Source organism: Monodelphis domestica, chromosome 2 (genome assembly GCF_027887165.1).
Source record: "Monodelphis domestica isolate mMonDom1 chromosome 2, mMonDom1.pri, whole genome shotgun sequence".
NCBI classification, from domain to species: Eukaryota; Metazoa; Chordata; class Mammalia; order Didelphimorphia; family Didelphidae; genus Monodelphis; species Monodelphis domestica.
In genome coordinates this window covers 456,778,042-456,796,332 of record NC_077228.1, presented here as the reverse complement: position 1 = coordinate 456,796,332, position 18,291 = coordinate 456,778,042, and the positions used below count along the sequence as shown (strand labels likewise).

General features: G+C 37.8%; 1 protein-coding gene across 1 annotated transcript; it reads left to right on the top strand.

Annotated features, from left to right (window-relative positions):
- Nucleotides 1-2,518: 2,518 nt before the first annotated feature.
- Nucleotides 2,519-16,850, top strand: PSMB1 (proteasome 20S subunit beta 1). The gene is made up of 6 exons (XM_001381621.4): nt 2,519-2,872; nt 6,031-6,138; nt 7,284-7,365; nt 10,894-11,023; nt 16,011-16,117; nt 16,547-16,850. Exons 1-6 carry the CDS (start codon nt 2,751-2,753, stop codon nt 16,730-16,732), a joined length of 735 nt encoding a protein of 244 aa, XP_001381658.1. The 5' UTR covers nt 2,519-2,750; the 3' UTR covers nt 16,733-16,850.
- The last annotated feature ends 1,441 nt before the right edge of the window (nt 16,851-18,291 follow it).

Sequence of the window (18,291 nt, the reverse complement as noted above, 5' to 3'; positions counted from 1 at the left end):
GTATATCCAAAACGAAATTCATTATCTTTCTCCCTAAGTTGTTCTCTTGTCTAGGCTTCTCCTATTCTTTTGAAAGTGCCACCAGCCTTCCAGTTTTCCCAGTTCGTAACCTCTACACCATTCTGTCCTCACTCTTCCTTATCCCTCATAGCTAATCACTTGCCAGATTTTGCTAGTTCTCCCTTAGGTCCTCTCTCTCGAATCTGACCCCTTCTCTCTATTTAACTAAGTGGTTCCTTAGTTAGACTCTCCCTCCTCCCCTCTTCTAGATTAGAGCAACAGCTCTTCTACTGGTCTCTCTGCCTCATCTCTTGATACTCCATAGCATCCATACTGCTACATAGTGCTGCCAAGTCATTTTCCTTGATTGTGTGATTGTGCAGATCTGATTGTGTGACTCCCTTATTCAACCAATTCAAATGGCTTTTGATTTTAGCTTTTAAAGTCTTACACATGGGAGAAGGGATCAAAGGAGGTCAAAATGATGTATGTTAGGAAGCAGCATGGTCAGGCTCCCCTCAATGCCTCCCCCTTTCCTAGCAATGTCCTGGGAACAGCTGATATAGTGGCTCCATTGGGAGCCAAAGACAAACAGGCACATGGAGGAAGGAAGGGCAGTTTCTTTTTTTTTTTTTAAACCCTTACCTTCAGTCTTCGAGTCAATACTGTGTATTGGCTCCAAGGCAGAAGAGTGGTAAGGTCTAGGCAATGGGGGTCAAGTGACTTGCCCAGGGTCACACAGCTAGGAAGTGTCTGAGGCCACATTTGAACCCAGGACCTCCCATCTTTAGGCCTGGTTCTCCATCCACTGAGCCACCTGGCTGGCCTGTGGGTTTTATTTTTACATTGTTGTTTTCGTGTTGTCTCCTCCATTAGAATGTGGTCTCTGAGGGCAGTGGCTGTATTTGCATTTCTTTGTATGTCTGGCACACAGGAAGTACCTAATCAGTGCCTGTTGATTCAGGGTTGATTGGAACTTTGAGCCTGTTTTGATGTCCTGAACAATTTTCCTCACTAACTGTTGGAAAGAAAGTTCCCTGGTCAAAAGCTTAGTTGATTTCTGGTGAAAGGCTCACAAAATGCCATAGTACAGGATTGGTGGCTTGGCCCTTGGGGAGTGGGGATACTTTCCCTGGCAGTCTTAGTGGCTTTGTGGGAGGCTTTGCCACTGGTGGACCTCCAAGCAATGGGCTTGTCAGCGCCATCTTGTTTTACAGAACAGCATTCTGCTCTTGTGTTGAATACACAGACACCCATGCCTTTGGTGGCTGCTCCACCTATCATCAGCTCATTCTCTTTGCTGGCTGGATGAACCAACCTTCCAGCAAAATGCCCTATGATTTCACTGGTGAAGAGGGCCCCAGGAAGAAAGGTCTGAATGCAGATCAGAGTCTACTTTCAAACTTAGACTTGGAGATTGATTTGGGGCAGAGGCGGTTTCATACATTTGCTTTGTGAGAGGCAGCTTGATATAGTGGCTAGAAAGCTGGCCTTGGAGCAAGGAAGCCTGTGAGGTAACGGTTAGAGAACTGGCCTTGGAGATCAAGGTTTAATAACTGTTAAGAACAAGCCCAGAAGCATAAGTTGATGGAGGAGAAAGGGAGACCTGGGTTCAAGGACCACCTCAGATACTTACTGGCTGTATTGACCCTGGGTAAGGAAATGACTTCAACTCTCATTTAAAAATAGATCTTTATTGTGGGTGGCTCAGTGGCTTGAGAGTCAGGCCCAGAGACAGGAGGTCCTGGGTTCAAATGTGACCTCAGACACTTCCTACCTGTGTGACCCTGGGCAAGTCACTTAACCCCCAATGCCTTTACTGCTCTTGTGTTTTAGAAACAATACCCAGTATTGACTCTAAGATGAGTTTTAAAAGAATATGGAGTTGGAGGAAATCTTTCAACCCTCTGGGCAATTCTCAATGGCTAGAGGTTTTAGAGAAGGTGCCACCTGCATCACTAGAATGAGCTGCATACCAGGAGCCCCTGCCAGTGAGCTCACAGTTCAGGGCGTCAAGAAACATCCCTTGGGAGGGTCCAGAGAAGTCAGTAGGCAGCAGAGGTGGAACTTGAACTCTGGCCTCCCCATCTCCAAGGTCAGGTCTTATAATTTTAGTAGGTCCTTAAACAATGATCCTCTTTTTTGTTTGCTTGGTTTTTTTTTTAACACCTTCTTTCTTAGGATCATTGGTCCAAAGGCAGAAGAGTGGTAAGGGCTAGGCAATGGGGTTTAAGTGACTTGCCCAGGGTCACACAGCTAGGAAGTGTCTGAGGCCACATTTGAACCTAGGACCTCCCATCTCTAGGACTGGCTCTCAATTCACTGAGTCACTTACGTGCCTTTCAATCAAAGATTCTCAAATAAGCTTCACAAAACAGAAAACCCCAAACGTCTTGGGACCACTTTTTTTTTTTTTTGAGCACAAGACAATAGCAGCAGGCAGTCTCCCCAGGTTGGGGAGGGCGGGGGAGAAGAGCCTTGCTCCACCTTCTCCTCTAACCCCTCCTCCCCCTGGAGTGACTACGCCCCATCTCCTCAGCCCCATAATGGCTCCGAACGACAGGGGGCGCCGTGACCTATGGGCGGACGATAGAGAGTAGCGCAGATAGCGCGGCTCTGCCGGGAGCTTGGTGGGGTGGGGTGGGGTGGGGTGGGGGTGGCCGGAGAAGGAGCCGGAAGTGATTAAATTTCCGGCGGAGCGGCCATCTCGTCGTGAGACAGCAGCCGCTGGAACCGTTCTCACTACCGCGATGTTGTCCGCTTTCCCCTTCGCCGCCACGTACCCAGGCCCTGGGATGGAGCGGGAGCTGGAGCCTCATAGCAGCGCAGGCCCTGTGCAGCGCCGCTTCTCGCCCTACGCCTTCAACGGAGGGTAAGGGCTCGCGGGGCCCGCAGCCGCCGCATTCTGCTGGGGAGGCCGGGCGGGTTGGGCATCACTTCCACTTTCCCTTCGCTCCTGGGCCCGAATCCTGGATTCCGAGGCTCCTGCCTCCGGCTCCACTCCCCCGGGGAATTCAGGCCAGTCTGAAATTTCCCTCAGTGGCGGTCGAGTCTCTTGGATGCCTTCTGCTCCCTCTGTGTGCAGAAGGTCATGCCGAGCTTTGCCTTCTGCCCCCGCTTTTTTCAAAGAAGCTTCCAGATGTACTTTTCCGTAGCTTATGACAAAGTGTGGTACGGTGTATAGTTGTATTCCCTGCTCGGGAATCGGGAAGACCTAGGTTCAAGTTTTGACATTCCTGTAATTGTGCACTGGTGGGAGTTTCCACCCCGCGGATGCATACAATCTTGGATTCTCTTCAAAAATAGCTATGATTGGTCAATTTGACTTTATTGGTTAACGCGTTCTTAAAAATCCATCGTGTGCTATTTTAATAACATTAATTACTATTTGCTATTAGTAATGCTCAGAATGTATTGCGAGGTTGGTGACGGTCTTTTAAAAGAATTGGAAGAATTATAGAATTTTAGAAATGAAAAGCACTGGTTAATAATTGTATTACATATTACACTAGATTTACACATCACTTCAGATGAGAGGCAGTCTGTAGCAGAGAGCCAGCCTTCAAGTCAGAAAGATCTTCTGACATATAACTGTGTTATAACTGCAAGTCACTTAGCGTCCCTGTACTCTAGGCCATCTTTTTTTTTTTTTAACCCTTACCTTCCATCTTAGATTTAATACGGTGCGTTGGTTCCAAGACAGAATAGGCAGTAAGGGATAGACATTGGGGGTTAAATGACTTGCCCAGGATCACAGAGTTAGAAAGTATCTGAGGTCACCTTTGAACTTTAGGTTGGCTCTCTATCCCCTTTTAGGTAACTCTTAAGATCATAGGTTTCATTGATAGAGGGAATTTCTTCATCTGGGAATTTCCTCAACTAATAAAATCAACAATACACTCACTTCCCCCCCTCCCTCCCAATTATATTATCCTTAAATATAGTTGAGAAGCCTCAAGGTCTGGTAAGGTGATACATGCTACACACATATATTTATGAATTACATTTATGTGGTTAACATAACTTTGACAGTCTTAATCACAACAATCCAGTGATATGTTTTGAGTATCCTTTTTTCCCATGTTACAGAGGTTGGAACTGAGCAGAGGTTTAAGTACCACAGTAGAAGGGGAGTCCAAATAGGAAAGAATGTTCTTCCCTTCAAATATAGAACTATTGTTAGGATAAGTCTGATATTCTGTTTAGATTTTGTACAGCTGATATAAAACATAAGTCAAATGGGTTTTTGCCCCAATGAGTTTTTATGTCTACATTTTTTCATTTTGTGCCCCATCACATAAATATTTTTTCAGTTAGAAAAAAATGTAACTAGGTCGTAATTTTGAAACTGCTGTAAAATTTTCCCTTGTAGATATTTATTTTCTTACCTTTCAATAACTACATTTGTTTTTTGTTTTTTTTTGGTAGCAACCAGATACATTGGAACCCAATACCCAAACTTCCTAAGTAGACTTTATTATATCAGAGGTCAGTTTGTCTCCCTTGTACCTTCAAATGTACAAATGTACATTTGAAATGAGAAATAAAAGGTCATAGGATCATAGATGTAGTGTTAGAAAGAATATTAGATGCCATCTACTTTTAACTCCCTCATTTTACAGATGCAGAAAACTGAAGTTAATAGAGTGTTGGTGACTTGCTCGTGATCACAAGGTTTTTCAGTTGAAATCTGCTTAAATATTGTAGACTTCTTCTATACATAAAGTGACTTATAGATAAAACAATAGACATAGGCTATTAAGTTTGCCCTTTCCAGTGCCACCAAAGATAATTTCATTTCTAGGGATATATTTTACTAGGGTTTTCCAAGTATTTCATGTGTGTGTCTTCTCAGATATTACCTTTGCTTTTATTGGCAGTTGTATAAAAGAATCTGGGAACCTGACCAGTTTTTTTTAAAGAAAACTGTTTCCTGCTTTTTAGTATCAATTCTAAGACAGAAAGACAAAGGGTAGGCAAATGGGATTAAGTGACTTGTATAGGGTCAAACAGCTAGGAAGTGTCTGAAAACAGATTTGAACCCAGGTCCTCCCAACTCCAGGCTTGGCTCTCTTATCCAACCTATGCTGCCCCTTGACCAGTTTTTAATCTACAGTTGACAAAGTATTAGGTCTAGTGATTACTTTCCTTTTTGACTGTATAAGTCTGCATACACTTTCAAACAAATCTTTCTTGCTAATCTAAATTATTCATTGTGAATTTTCCTCTTATCTCACAAACCCTCAGCTCATTTCCCATCCATCCTGCTTTATTTTCTTCCTCTTAAAACTCACCTCATTGCTTCATTTATTACCTTAATACAGTCTATCTTTTACCATTACATTTTAATTTTAAATCCACATTATTAGTCCTGACTTTTATTTCAAACATATCCTTTATATTTCCCACTCGTTATTGGGTATCACTTGAATGTCTTGGTATCACCTTAGCATTTGAAACTCAACATCCTAAACATCAAAACTCTTCCCTTACTATTTCCCAAATACACTCATCACTCTTCCTCAACCTAGAGTCACTGATGGAATCTTTTTTCTTTTTTTCCCTTGGGTATTCCTTTTTATCTCTTGTTTTCCCATTTCCTTTCTATTCCTTTGACCACTCTTAGTATAGGCCCTTTCAACTGGACAATTGCAGTGCTCTCCTAACTCATCTACAATATTAAGGGAGAGGGTACAGATAAAGATGGCTCCAAGATTTTGAGCCTTGGGTTAGACTGAGAAATTGGGCAATTTGGAGGAGAGGCAGATTTATGCATATCCAAAGTCTACAGTAAGTTTTTTTTTTTACCCTGAGCTTGAGATTCCATCAGGGTGTCTATGTATAGGAGTTTGGTAAATAGTGGTAGTTTGGGCTTGAGACTCAGAGAAATCCCAAGTACAGTTTTAGGAATCATCTAAATGGAGCTAATAATTGAAGCCATGTAGGGGAGATAAGATAGGGAGAGAGGTAGCTAAAGGACAGAACCTTGAAGAAACTCAATTGATTTATCTTCTCTCTCTTTTTTCCTAGAACTGTTTTGGCAATTGCTGGAGAAGATTTTTCCATTGTTGCCTCTGACACCCGACTAAGTGAAGGTTTTTCAATTCATACTCGGGATAGTCCCAAATGTTACAAACTGTAAGTAATTTTCTGAGGAAATACATTATGTCTTCATCAGGATAAACTAATGATATGCAGTATGGAGGCAGTTTCCAGATTATGTGTTCCAAAAATATTTTAAAGAGTTTATAAATAATAATTACTCACATTTATATAGAGATTTAAGTTTATATTGTATTTTCCTCCCAGAAATCTAACTATAAGGTAGGTACAACTTATTTTTCCATAGAAAGTAATGTTTTAAATGATGTTTAGGTTCCTAAGCTAAGGATAGAAGCTTTTAAAACTTAGCCCTTTTTGTACATCTTTGTTACCTCTTGGTGACCTTTTCCAATTCTCAAGTCATCTAATTTCCTGATGTTGACTTAAGACCTCAATTTGGCTTTCTTCTCTGACCTATGCTTCTCCTTAAAGCACTTCCCATTCTAAAATTACCTTCTACCTGGAATTAGAGAAAGGCTCCCATTACTTCTTCAGCTGTCAGATCTTAAGAGGCACAGTTCTGACAGCAACATTATTCCTATCTATTAGCTTCCCATTACCTTTAGGATAGCTTACAAACTCTTTTGTTTGCCATTTAAAGACCTTTACAGTTTAGTTTTTACTTCTCATTGTAGGATAATTATACATTATGTCCTTCAGATGTTCTGTGATTTGGTCCACTTAGTTTTTGGCCTACTTAATATTCTCTACATTTAATAATGTCCTATACTTTGTATAGGCATTTAACTATGCCTACAATGTTCCTGCTTTTTTAGCTTTGCTTTTTGAAATTCATCGCTCCCTTCAAAGATCAGCTGAAATACCAACTCTTATAAAAATTCCCAGTGGGCACTCTCCTCTTTCTTCCCCTAATTCATATTTAATTATATCATATCTTTTATTTATTCATATTCAGATTTGAATAAAGTAATCTGATTAACATGTTAATAAGATGTGAGTGAGATCCTTTATCTTCCTAGAGATATTTATATTTTAAAAAGCATATTTCTCTGCAGGCTACCTCTCCCTTCTTGCTTTTCATATCTTCCCTTCCTTTTCTGAATCCTTTTCTCCCTCATTCCCATCTTCCCTTCACCCCCTCTTCCTCCTTTCTCCTCTCCCTTCTACCGCCTCTCTCCCTGCAGTGCAAATAATATTATTTTTGAATTTGTATTTTACAGAACAGACAAAACAGTCATTGGATGCAGTGGTTTTCATGGAGACTGCCTTACACTTACTAAAATTATTGAAGCAAGATTAAAGGTAGAAGTCCTTCATATTGTCTCACTGATTCAATAATTTATCAGGCCCTGTTAGCCTGACAGCATGACAGACTATTAGTCTTTGAAGAACTTGAATGACGTTAGATCAAGTGAAACTATAGAGACCTCACTTCTCCCATTGTAAATGTGTTCTTTACAGTGTTACTAAAGCAATCCTATTTGTGCTTCAGAGCAAATGTTACAAGAAATACTATTAGCAAATAAGAAAAGTCAGTAATCATTAAGAAATATATGGAGTACACAATATAAGAGAGTACACAGGGCATGGTAGTATATAAATGGAGATTTTGAACCTTTGACTTTATTCCTCAGAAGTCCTTAGTATTTCCCAAAATTCCCTATAATCTCTCTTGCATCGATTATGTTATTGGTATTTAGGTGGATGTATGCTCTTCCCACTCTCTTTTGGACCTGTGACCAGGCTGAAGTTAGGCAGTTCTTTTGTTTTAGTTATTAATAAAACTTTATAAAATATAATATTTTAGTTATTATTGATTATTTTGTTTTTATGAGGGAGAAATTGGTAATTTCTCCAGAAAATAGTCCTCCTTCTTTGAGAAAATCTGTTGTAGTGTGAGGTAGCTGGAATTAGAGGAGCTTAGTTAGGTACCTTAGAGAAGAGTGCTTGCCCCAAGTCTTGAGGTTTTGGAGTGGTATAGACCAGGAACCACTCTGAAAGAGGGTTGGTCACACCTTAACAAAGATATTTAGTATATTAATAAGAATTAGATAGAAGACAGCAAGAATGATAGTGGTTTTTAGGGTTTTGGCATTGTGAGAAGGAAGAAAAGAGGTAAAATTTATTTTACATGGTAGTTTTGCTCAGACCTGATTCTGGCCATTGTTACCCAGAATTATTTTCTACTCTGGATTGCTGGTCTGTTAGTCTTATTTAAAGGAATGTTTAGGGCAACAAAATTCGACCTGAAGAAAAGAATTTGATATGTAGCTCTTTGGCATTTGTTATACAAATTGTATAATAAATTTTGCATTTTACCTTGTAATACAACATAGTCCAAACAATATTAAAATACTATCCTTTGGCTACTTAAAGTAACATATAGATACATAGTCTCTGCTTCTGGTAATAATTTTTTAAGATGCTACAAATCTAGCCTAATTTTTTAAAAGCTACTGTTAATTTATTATTATTTGAAGCTTTCAGTTTGTTTTACTTGGGGGCAGTTGGGTGGCTCTGCTAAACTAGGCAATACTTACTCATTTAATATAAGTGCTTTGAAATATTTGAAGATAGCTACCTTTTGCTTTGTGTGTTTTATAACATTTAAAATTTGCTATCTATTATAAGGGCAAAGCTATTAGTAATTTTTTTTTCCATCTTTGCATTTTGAAGTCCAGATCTTCCATTCCTTTTTCAGAAATTAATGTTTTAAGTGATCCTCTGTAGTTTTAAGTTTTTAAAATACTTTTTTCCTTTATATTTAAAAAAATATTTGCTAATTTTAATTTCCTTTTTTCAAAAATTTTTTTTACTGTTCTTCTGAAACATCGTGGGAATTTTTGCTCTTGTTTCATGATCATTTTAGGGGAGTGTGTCTTATAGCTTACAGTGCTTTGCACATAGTAAAACTCTTGAACATGCTAATTTTATTCATTTTTATAGTAATTGGTGCAGAATTTTCCTCCTAACTGGAGTTTTTGAATTATTTTTCTTCTCCATTGTATTTATTCATTTTTATCCACTGAAACCAAATCTTTTTGTGTGTATATTGGGGGAGAGAATTTTTTATGCATTGTTTCCTATTCCCACTTTGTTGTTTTTTTTGCTCACTTTTGGTGCATTTATTGCCCTTTTGTAATGCTTGTAATTTATAGAGCTAGTAAGTACTATTACAACGATGCTTGCCAGAAATCTGTCCTCCATTGTTGTGATAGTACTTACTAGTTCTATAAATTATAAGATGTGTTTTTGAAATGAAAAGCTGTGAAAAGACTATTTCAAAATGAATGTCTTAAAAAAGGATTTTTATTAATATGTGTACACGGCACATGTAGTGTTCCCAAATTTTTTGTAAACATGATACTATTATTATTATTTGTTAAACCCTTACCTTCCATCTTTAGAATTACTACTATGTGGGGTTAAGTGACTTGCCCAGGGTCACACATCTAGGAAATGTCTGAGACCATATCTGAACCCAGGACCTCCTGCTTCCAGACCTGGTTTTCTATCCACTAAGACACCTAGCTGCATTTGCATCATTTCACATGTCTCTTACAAAATTGCTATTAGCCATATTTTAAAAATAGGTTAAGCTGGAGGCAGCTGGGTAGCTCAGTGGATTGAGAGCCAGACCTAGAGATGGGAGTCTTAGGTTCAAATCTGGCCTCAGACACTTTCTAGCTGTGTGACCCTGGGCAAGTCACTTAACCCCCATTGCCTAGCCCTTATCACTCTTCTGCCTTGGAACCAAAACACAGTATTGATTCTAAGACAGAAGGTAAGGGTAAAAAAGAAAAATGGGTTAAGCTGAACTAAAATCAGTTTTGGAATATTTTGATTCCCCTTCAGATAATAAATAGTTCTTTCTTTGGATGTGGATAGCGTTCTTTCTATAAGTCCCTTGCAATTGTCTTGTGTCATTGCATTGCTGCTAATAGAGAAGTCCATTACATTCAATTGTGCCACAGTGTATCTGTCTCTGTGTACAATGTCCTGGTTCTGTTCCTTTTGCTCAGATAATAAATAGCAACCCTTAGATGTTACAAAACCAGAACTGGCAATCGGTATATTGACTGTACTGTATATGGTTTTGCTTTCCAAGGGAACAGCTTAAATGCCAAGTCTGTTACTATCAACTGTTCTAGATTCATCCCGAATAAAGGAATGCCTTGTGAACTCTCATTTTCCTTGTTCTTCTAAATGGTTGATGGATGTAAAAAAACTCTGACTAGAGATGGCTATGTATGCAAAGTATAATGAACCTAGATTTGTTACATTTTACATCAGTGATGGTGAACCTATGGCCTACATGCTTAAAGATGGTACATGGAGACCTCTCTCTGGGCACGTAAGCTGTTGCCTATTGGAGTTGCTCCCTTCCTCCTCTACACCCTGTTTTCCTACCCCTCTGCCCAGCAGCCCAGAGGAAGCACTTACTCCCTCCCCTGCCTGTGGAAAGGTGGGGAGTTGGAGGGGGGATGGAATGCAGTGTCTAAAAGGTTCACCCTCACTGGTTTAGGTCATCCAATGCTGCCCCCATGTGGTCTTATTTATATCCTCATGTGCCAAAGTAGAACTTTGTGGTCTCAGTACTGCCTTAGAAACATAGGCATGCTAAGTTGTATTGTTTTACTGTAAGATACTAGAAATTCAGCCTTTTACAAATGTCTTTATAAAGGAATTTGGGTAAGCCTTAAATTATAGCATATTATAATTCTCATGATTATGTTGTTTTATTTAACAGTGGTAAAATTGTCTTGTATGTTTCTATCACTGATTATACTGTATACTAATGATTATTTCTGTTTTCTTAAATAATTGCAGATGTATAAGCATTCTAATAATAAGGCCATGACCACAGGAGCAATTGCAGCAATGTTGTCTACAATCCTCTATTCAAGACGCTTCTTTCCTTACTATGTTTATAACATCATTGGTGGACTTGATGAAGAAGGTTAGAATTTTTTTCTAGAGGAAAAGGGAGCATGAGTAGTGTTTCTCATTTCTTAAGCCCTATGTTACTAAAATTGAATGCTAAGCAGCTAGGTGGCTTAGTGGATTGAGAGTCAGACCTAGAAGTGGGAGGTCCTGGGTTCAGATCTGGCCACATATCCTTTTCCTAGCTTTGTGACTCTGGGTAAATCACTTAACTCCCATCGCGTAGCCCAGTGATGGCAAACATTTTAGAGACCAAGTGCCCAAACTGCAACCCTCATACCCCCTGCCTTACCTTAGATGGGGGAGGGAGGAAGTGCTACCATTTGGCTGTTGGGCAGAGGGTTGGGTTATGTGAGAAATGACCTCAGGTCTGCATGGAGAGGAGGAAGGGAACAGCCCACTCTGGCATGTGTGCTATAGGTTTTCCAACACGGGCCTACCTTGGTCTTCTGCCTCAGAATTGATACTTAGTATTAATTCTAAGATAGGTGAGTGTTTTAAAAAAATAGAGTAGCAGTAATGCTTACTTTTGATTTTTTAAGTCATATTTTCATATGCATAATAGAGAAAAGAAGGTGAGTATTGTGTTGTGACTCTAGTAATTATTGTTAGGTCATTAGTTTGTCAATATGTATCTTCACTTATTGTCAATCACCTTTCATGCAATAAAATAGATAGCATTTTGATCTCAGATCTTGGAAAATAGGTTCAGAGAAATTAAATAATATGACTAGAGTTTTGTAGTTAGAGTGATAGAAATAACTACTTTGTATAATATAAAACTGTAAAGAAATTAAAATATTTAAAATAAGTATCTCAGAATTTTTCTATCTCATTGGATGTTTTCTTTCCAAATAGTCCTCTTGAGATGCTTTACTCATTCCAGTATTACTACCATTGATTTCAAAAAACTTTTGGAATTTTTTAAGAGTTGTTATTGGAAAGTCCAGTTCTATAGTTGGGAGACCTTTGGCTATTAGGCTAGCTGTGTATTTACTAAGTATGTGGTTTCAAGCAAATCTCTTAACTTAATGAATTTAGGTTTCCTCATGAGTAAAATAATATTTCTTACTTTATGGGATGATGGGAGAAAAGTGCCTTGTAAATTTTTGAATGGCTGAATTAATGTATTTGAAATTTCCAGCAAAGCCATTTTACAAAATATGAAAAATTTTCTTAGGTTTTTTTTTTTAAATTATATTTTATTTGATCATTTCCAAGCATTATTCATTAAAGACATAGATCATTTTCTTTTCCTCCCCCCCACCCCCCATAGCCGACGTGTAAATCCACTGGGCATTACATGTTTTCTTGATTTGAACCCATTGCTATGTTGATAATATTTGCATTAGAGTGTTCATTTAGAGTCTCTCCTTTGTCATGTCCCCTCAACCGCTGTATTCAGGCAGTTGCTTTTCCTCGGTGTTTCCACTCCCATAGTTTATCCTTTGCTTATGAATAGTGTTTTTTTCTCCTAGATCCCTGCAAATTGTTCAGGGACATTACACCGCCACTAATGGAGAAGTCCATTACATTCGATTATACCACAGTGTGTTAGTCTCTGTGTACAATGTTCTCCTGGTTCTGCTCCTCTCGCTCTGCATCACTTCCTGGAGGTTGTTCCAGTCTCCATGGAATTCCTCCACTTTATTATTCCTTTTAGCACAATAGTATTCCATCACCAACATATACCACAGTTTGTTCAGCCATTCCCCAATTGATGGGCATCCCCTCGTTTTCCAGTTTTTGGCCACCACAAAGAGCGCAGCTATGAATATTTTTGTACAAGTCTTTTTGTCCATTATCTCTTTGGGGTACAGACCCAGCAGTGCTGTGGCTGGATCAAAGGGTAGATATTCTTTTGTCGCCCTTTGGGCATAGTTCCAAATTGCCCTCCAGAATGGTTGGATCAGTTCACAACTCCACCAGCAATGAATTAATGTCCCTACTTTGCCACATCCCCTCCAGCATTCATTACTTTCCATTGCTGTCATGTTAGCCAATCTGCTAGGTGTGAGGTGATACCTCAGAGTTGTTTTGATTTGCATCTCTCTGATTATAAGAGATTTAGAACACTTCTTCATGTGCTTATTAATAGTTTTGATTTCTTTATCTGAGAACTGCCTATCCATTTCCCTTGCCCATTTATCAATTGGAGAATGGCTTGATTTTTTTGTACAATTGATTTAGCTCTTTATAAATATGAGTAATTAAACCTTTGTCAGAGGTTTCTATGAAGATTTTTCCCCAATTTGTTGTTTCCCTTCTGATTTTAGTTACATTGGTTTTGTTTGTACAAAAGCTTTTAGTTTGATGTAGTCAAAATTATTTATTTTGCATTTTGTGATTCTTTCTATGTCTTGCTTGGTTTTAAAGCCTTTCCCCTCCCAAAGGTCTGACATGTATACTATTCTGTGTTTACCCAATTTACTTATGGTTTCCTTCTTTATGTTTAAGTCACTCACCCATTTTGAATTTATCTTGGTGTAGGGTGTGAGGTGTTGATCTATTCCTAGTCTCTCCCACACTTCCAATTTTCCCAGCAGTTTTTATCGAATAGTGGATTTTTGTCCCAAAAGCTGGGATCTTTGGGTTTATCGTATACTGTCTTGCTGAGGTCGCTTTCCCCCAGTCTATTCCACTGATCTTCCTTTCTGTTTCTTAGCCAGTACCAAATTGTTTTGATGACTGCTGCTTTGTAATATAGTTTAAGGTCAGGGACTGCAAGGCCCCCATCATATGTGTTTTTTTTCATTATTTCCCTGGATATCCTTGATCTTTTGTTCTTCCAAATGAACTTTGTTATGGTTTTTTCTAAATCAGTGAAGAAGTATTTTGGTAGTTCAATGGGTATGGCACTAAATAGATAAATAAGTTTGGGTAGGATGGTCATTTTTATTATATTGGCTCGTCCTATCCATGAGCAGTTAATGTTTTTCCAATTGCTCAAGTCTAGTTTTAGTTGTGTGGAGAGTGTTTTGTAGTTGTGTTCATATAGTTCCTGTGTTTGTCTCGGGAGGTAGATTCCTAGGTATTTTATTTTGTCTAATTAGTTTTGTTTTTTAAAAAAGACCAATTGAGCATATTCAAGAAGGAACTCCAGGTTCTGAATGAAGGCATTTCCAAAAGAGGCATTTCAAAAAATTTCTTAAGCAGTGACCACAACTGTTTTTATTGTTGCTTTGCCTGAGATTAAGATTATTACTTCTGGTTTTTGGTTTCACTTGAAGCATACATAACAGATTCTATTCTAACTGAGAGAATAGCTCATCTTCATTCCATGAATAGTTGCTTTAAGTTGTTTCTTAAAAATGGCATCCGATTTTCTTGGATTCTCTTTTTCTAATCCATTCTGCTATTCTCCTTTGTTATAGGTGAGTTTTTCCATTTCATATTGAGAATTTTATTTTGTTAGACTGGTTTCCCCTCCACTATATCCTGTAATGTTCCCTTTCTTTGACCCTTAGGAAGTGGTGAAAGAATGTTTCTGTCCAATAACCTCTAAAATTGAGGTGGTCTGATCTAGGTCAGACATAAATTTCTGGATTTATCCTTTGTTTCCTCTCCTTTTAATCAATGATAATAGTAGCATTTTGGGAATAAAGCAGCTAATTCAAGGGAAACAATGCTTGTTTAGATGAATATACTTTGGTATATTTATAAAATGATTTATTCTTCAGATAATCCTTATTAAATAAATTAAACTAAAAAAAAATTAAACTTCACTAAGAATGATACTTATTTTACTGTATCATAATTTACCTAAGTTTTGTAGTGGATAGAATGTCACACCTGGAGTCAGGTAGACCCATTTTCCTGATTTCAAATCTGGCCTGACACTAGCTGTGTGTCCTTGAGCAAGTCATTTAACTTTATTTGCCTTAGTTTCCTCATCTGTCAAATGAGCTAGAGGAAGAAATGGCAAACCACTCCAGTATCTTTACCCAAAAAATCCTAAATGACATCACGAAAGTTAACATGACTGAAATGATGGAACAGTAACAAAAATATTTATAAAAACCATTTAATTACTTTATAATAATTCTTTGGTAATACATAATTCTTTGTTCTCAATGATATTTAAAATCACTCTTAGTAGTTGTGCTGTTGTATCTGCAATAGAGATATTAGAATAAAAATTTGGCATTTGAGGCATAAATGTGTTGAGCTTTATTTCCTCTAGATTACTCATTAGAAGTTAAATAGATCTAGGTGTTGTCTTTCCCAAGTGAAGAATATTCAAACCTTTCTGGTTGGTAACCAAGTTAAGCTTTTTTTTTTTTTTAAATTTGAGAAGAACATAGAGAGTAGCACTCTCCAAAACAATTTCAAGAATTAATAAAAGTCTGAGAAATTCTAATTTATGTAGGCAGCAGCATTTGGAATGTGGGAAATACCTTGTGTTGAACTCCTACAACTATTAACTTATAGATAGTCTTATTTCAATTTCTGATTTATATGCAGTTTTATATTCATGTTTATAGGAGTTAAATCAGTGGCACAAAAAAGAGCTCAATAAAATTGGTATTCAGTACACGGAATCCACGTGAATGGACTAGTATTCTTATTATCTAAGTTGGAATTGGCTTATATGAAGGAAAAAAGTCAAGGAACTCTGGGCTACCTCGTTGACACATCCATTAAAAAGAGCCTTTGGAATTTTCTCAGAAGATGGAAAAAGAGTATAACTAGAATTGTTGTAAAAAGTTCTAGATAATTCCAACAGTAATTTAAAAATATTCAAATCTGGTCTCAGACTCTTCTAGCTGTGTGACTCTGGATAAGTCACTAAACCCCCATTATCTAGCCCTTACTGCTCTTTTGCCTTGGGACCAATACATAGTATTGATTCTAAGATGGAAGGTAAGGGTTTAAACAAAACACAACTAATCTTTACTAATAAAATATCCCAAGGATTTGGATCAGATGATCATTTTCATTTGTGCCTAAGAATAAATTGTCTTCAAGGTTTTGTGGCATTAGTGAAATTTTTTTTTTTAAAGGGAAAGGAGCTGTGTACAGCTTTGATCCTGTAGGATCTTACCAGAGAGACTCCTTCAAGGCTGGAGGATCAGCAAGTGCTATGCTTCAACCCCTGCTTGATAATCAGGTAATGAACCTACATGACTGTCTAGTAAGATACTTTCCTTCTGTTTTTATTTCACACTGTATTATGGTTTTCGCCATTCATTTTGAAGATTGAGAAGACAAAATCTGTTGCTTTTTTGTGAAATTGGCTCATTTTCATTTATTTTTTCTATTCAGCGAACACTTATTTAGCACACTAGATCTTCTAGGTATTTGGGAAATGCCAGAAAAACAGTCTATGGTTACATTTGAAACGACTTTCTTTTGGCAGTAGGGGGAGGTATTGAAAGTATCTATTTTAAGATGTATTCACTTTTCTTCATATGTGATGAAATTAGACTTTAAAAGTCATCAGGGTCTTAGACATGAAATATTTCTTAAAAGCCTTTTTTTTCCTCTCCTAATATTACATATGCACTAATCACTTAGTTGTTTTCTTTTTTCCCATTAGGTTGGTTTTAAGAATATGCAGAATGTGGAGCATGTTCCTCTGTCCTTGGAAAGGGCCATGCAGCTAGTGAAGGATGTCTTTATTTCTGCAGCTGAGAGAGATGTATACACTGGAGACTCACTTAAGATTTGCATTGTTACTAAAGACGGCATTAAAGAGGAGACCATTCCATTAAGGAAGGATTGATTTGTACACTTTCATCCATAATCATTTGGAAACAGTATCTCTGTTTTGCAAGGTTTAGTCTACTTTTGTCATTGTATGACTAATTTGTCTTATTAAAATGTTTTTGAAATGTTGGAAAGTACTTGGTCTTATAGTTTGCAGTTTGGGTGATATAGGTGACTTAAACAAGATTTACTGGGCTAAAGAGAAATTTACTGAAAGACACACAGGATCAGGTAGAAACCAGCAGCCTCACAATCCATTCCCTCTACTCCTGAAATGTTAGTCCCTATTCTACATGGCTGGATTTTAATCTCTTCTTCTTTTAATTCTGGGGTCTTTTTCTGGTTCTATCAGTACCGACACTAAATTATATCATACTGTCTTTGGGGGGACCTTTTTTATAGAACAGATAGCCTGTTCTCATTTGGCTTTCATAAGAAATTTCTACCAATCAGCTCTTTTCTGATTCCAAACTCTTCAGTGTTAAAGTGTGAGAGCTAATCTCACCCTCGAGAGATAGTGTGATATAGTGGTAAATGCTTGGGGATATTAGCTACCAAACTTTAGCACCATCTCCAATATCTCTGGTATGGGCCTTTCTCTCCATTCACATGGCCACAACCAGCCCTTTTTGCTTGGACTATTGCAGTAGCCTCTTCATTGGTTTTCTCACCTTAAGTGTACTCTTTATTCTCCCCTTAGCTGCTAAAATAATACTTTTATTTAAAATGTTTTTATTGATATATATTAACATCACATTTCCTGCTGGATCTATTCTCTCTAGGGCCAGCCCTTATGATACCAAAGAAAAAAGATAAAAGAAAAATTATTTAACAAACTAAACAACATTGAAAAAATCTGACATATAGTTCCATACCACCTCTTCAAAGAAGCAGGGAGGATATCCACATTTCTCTTTGAGGCCACTTTAATCTTTATAATTTTGTAGCATTCAGTTGCATTTGCATTGTTGTAATTATATACCTGTTTCCTAAAATAAGGTATCCAGAATTGAACGTAGTGTTCCATATATAGTCTAACCAAGATGTGGTAACAGGATTTGCTCTCTTATTCTACATATTATCTAGGTAATATCTAGATTAACTAGATATATCTAGATAGATACCCTATTAAGATAATCTAAGGCTCCCATATGTAGTTTTAAACTTAACTGGAAGACCCTAAAAACTAAAACTGAAAAATCCAATATGAGCTATTGTTTAAGTCGTACCTTTCCAGGCACAATTGATTTTTTGAACTCGTGTTATATTGCCCTGCAGATACTTGAGGATGGCTATCATGCCCTGATCCCTATTCCTCATGTTTTCTCCAGGCTAAATATCCCCCATTCCTTGAGAATGGTCCACATATGGCATGATCTCAAGATCCTTCATTCTGGGCATCTTTCTAGGAACACCCCAGCTTACCAAAGTCCTTAATAAATGGTACCCAGAAATGAATACAATACCCTAGAAATAGTCTAACCAGGGCAGGTCACAATTGGGCTGTCATTTTCCTAGCTCTGGACAATAGGTCTTTCAGTATATCCTACTGTCTGCTAAAACCTTACCTTATTT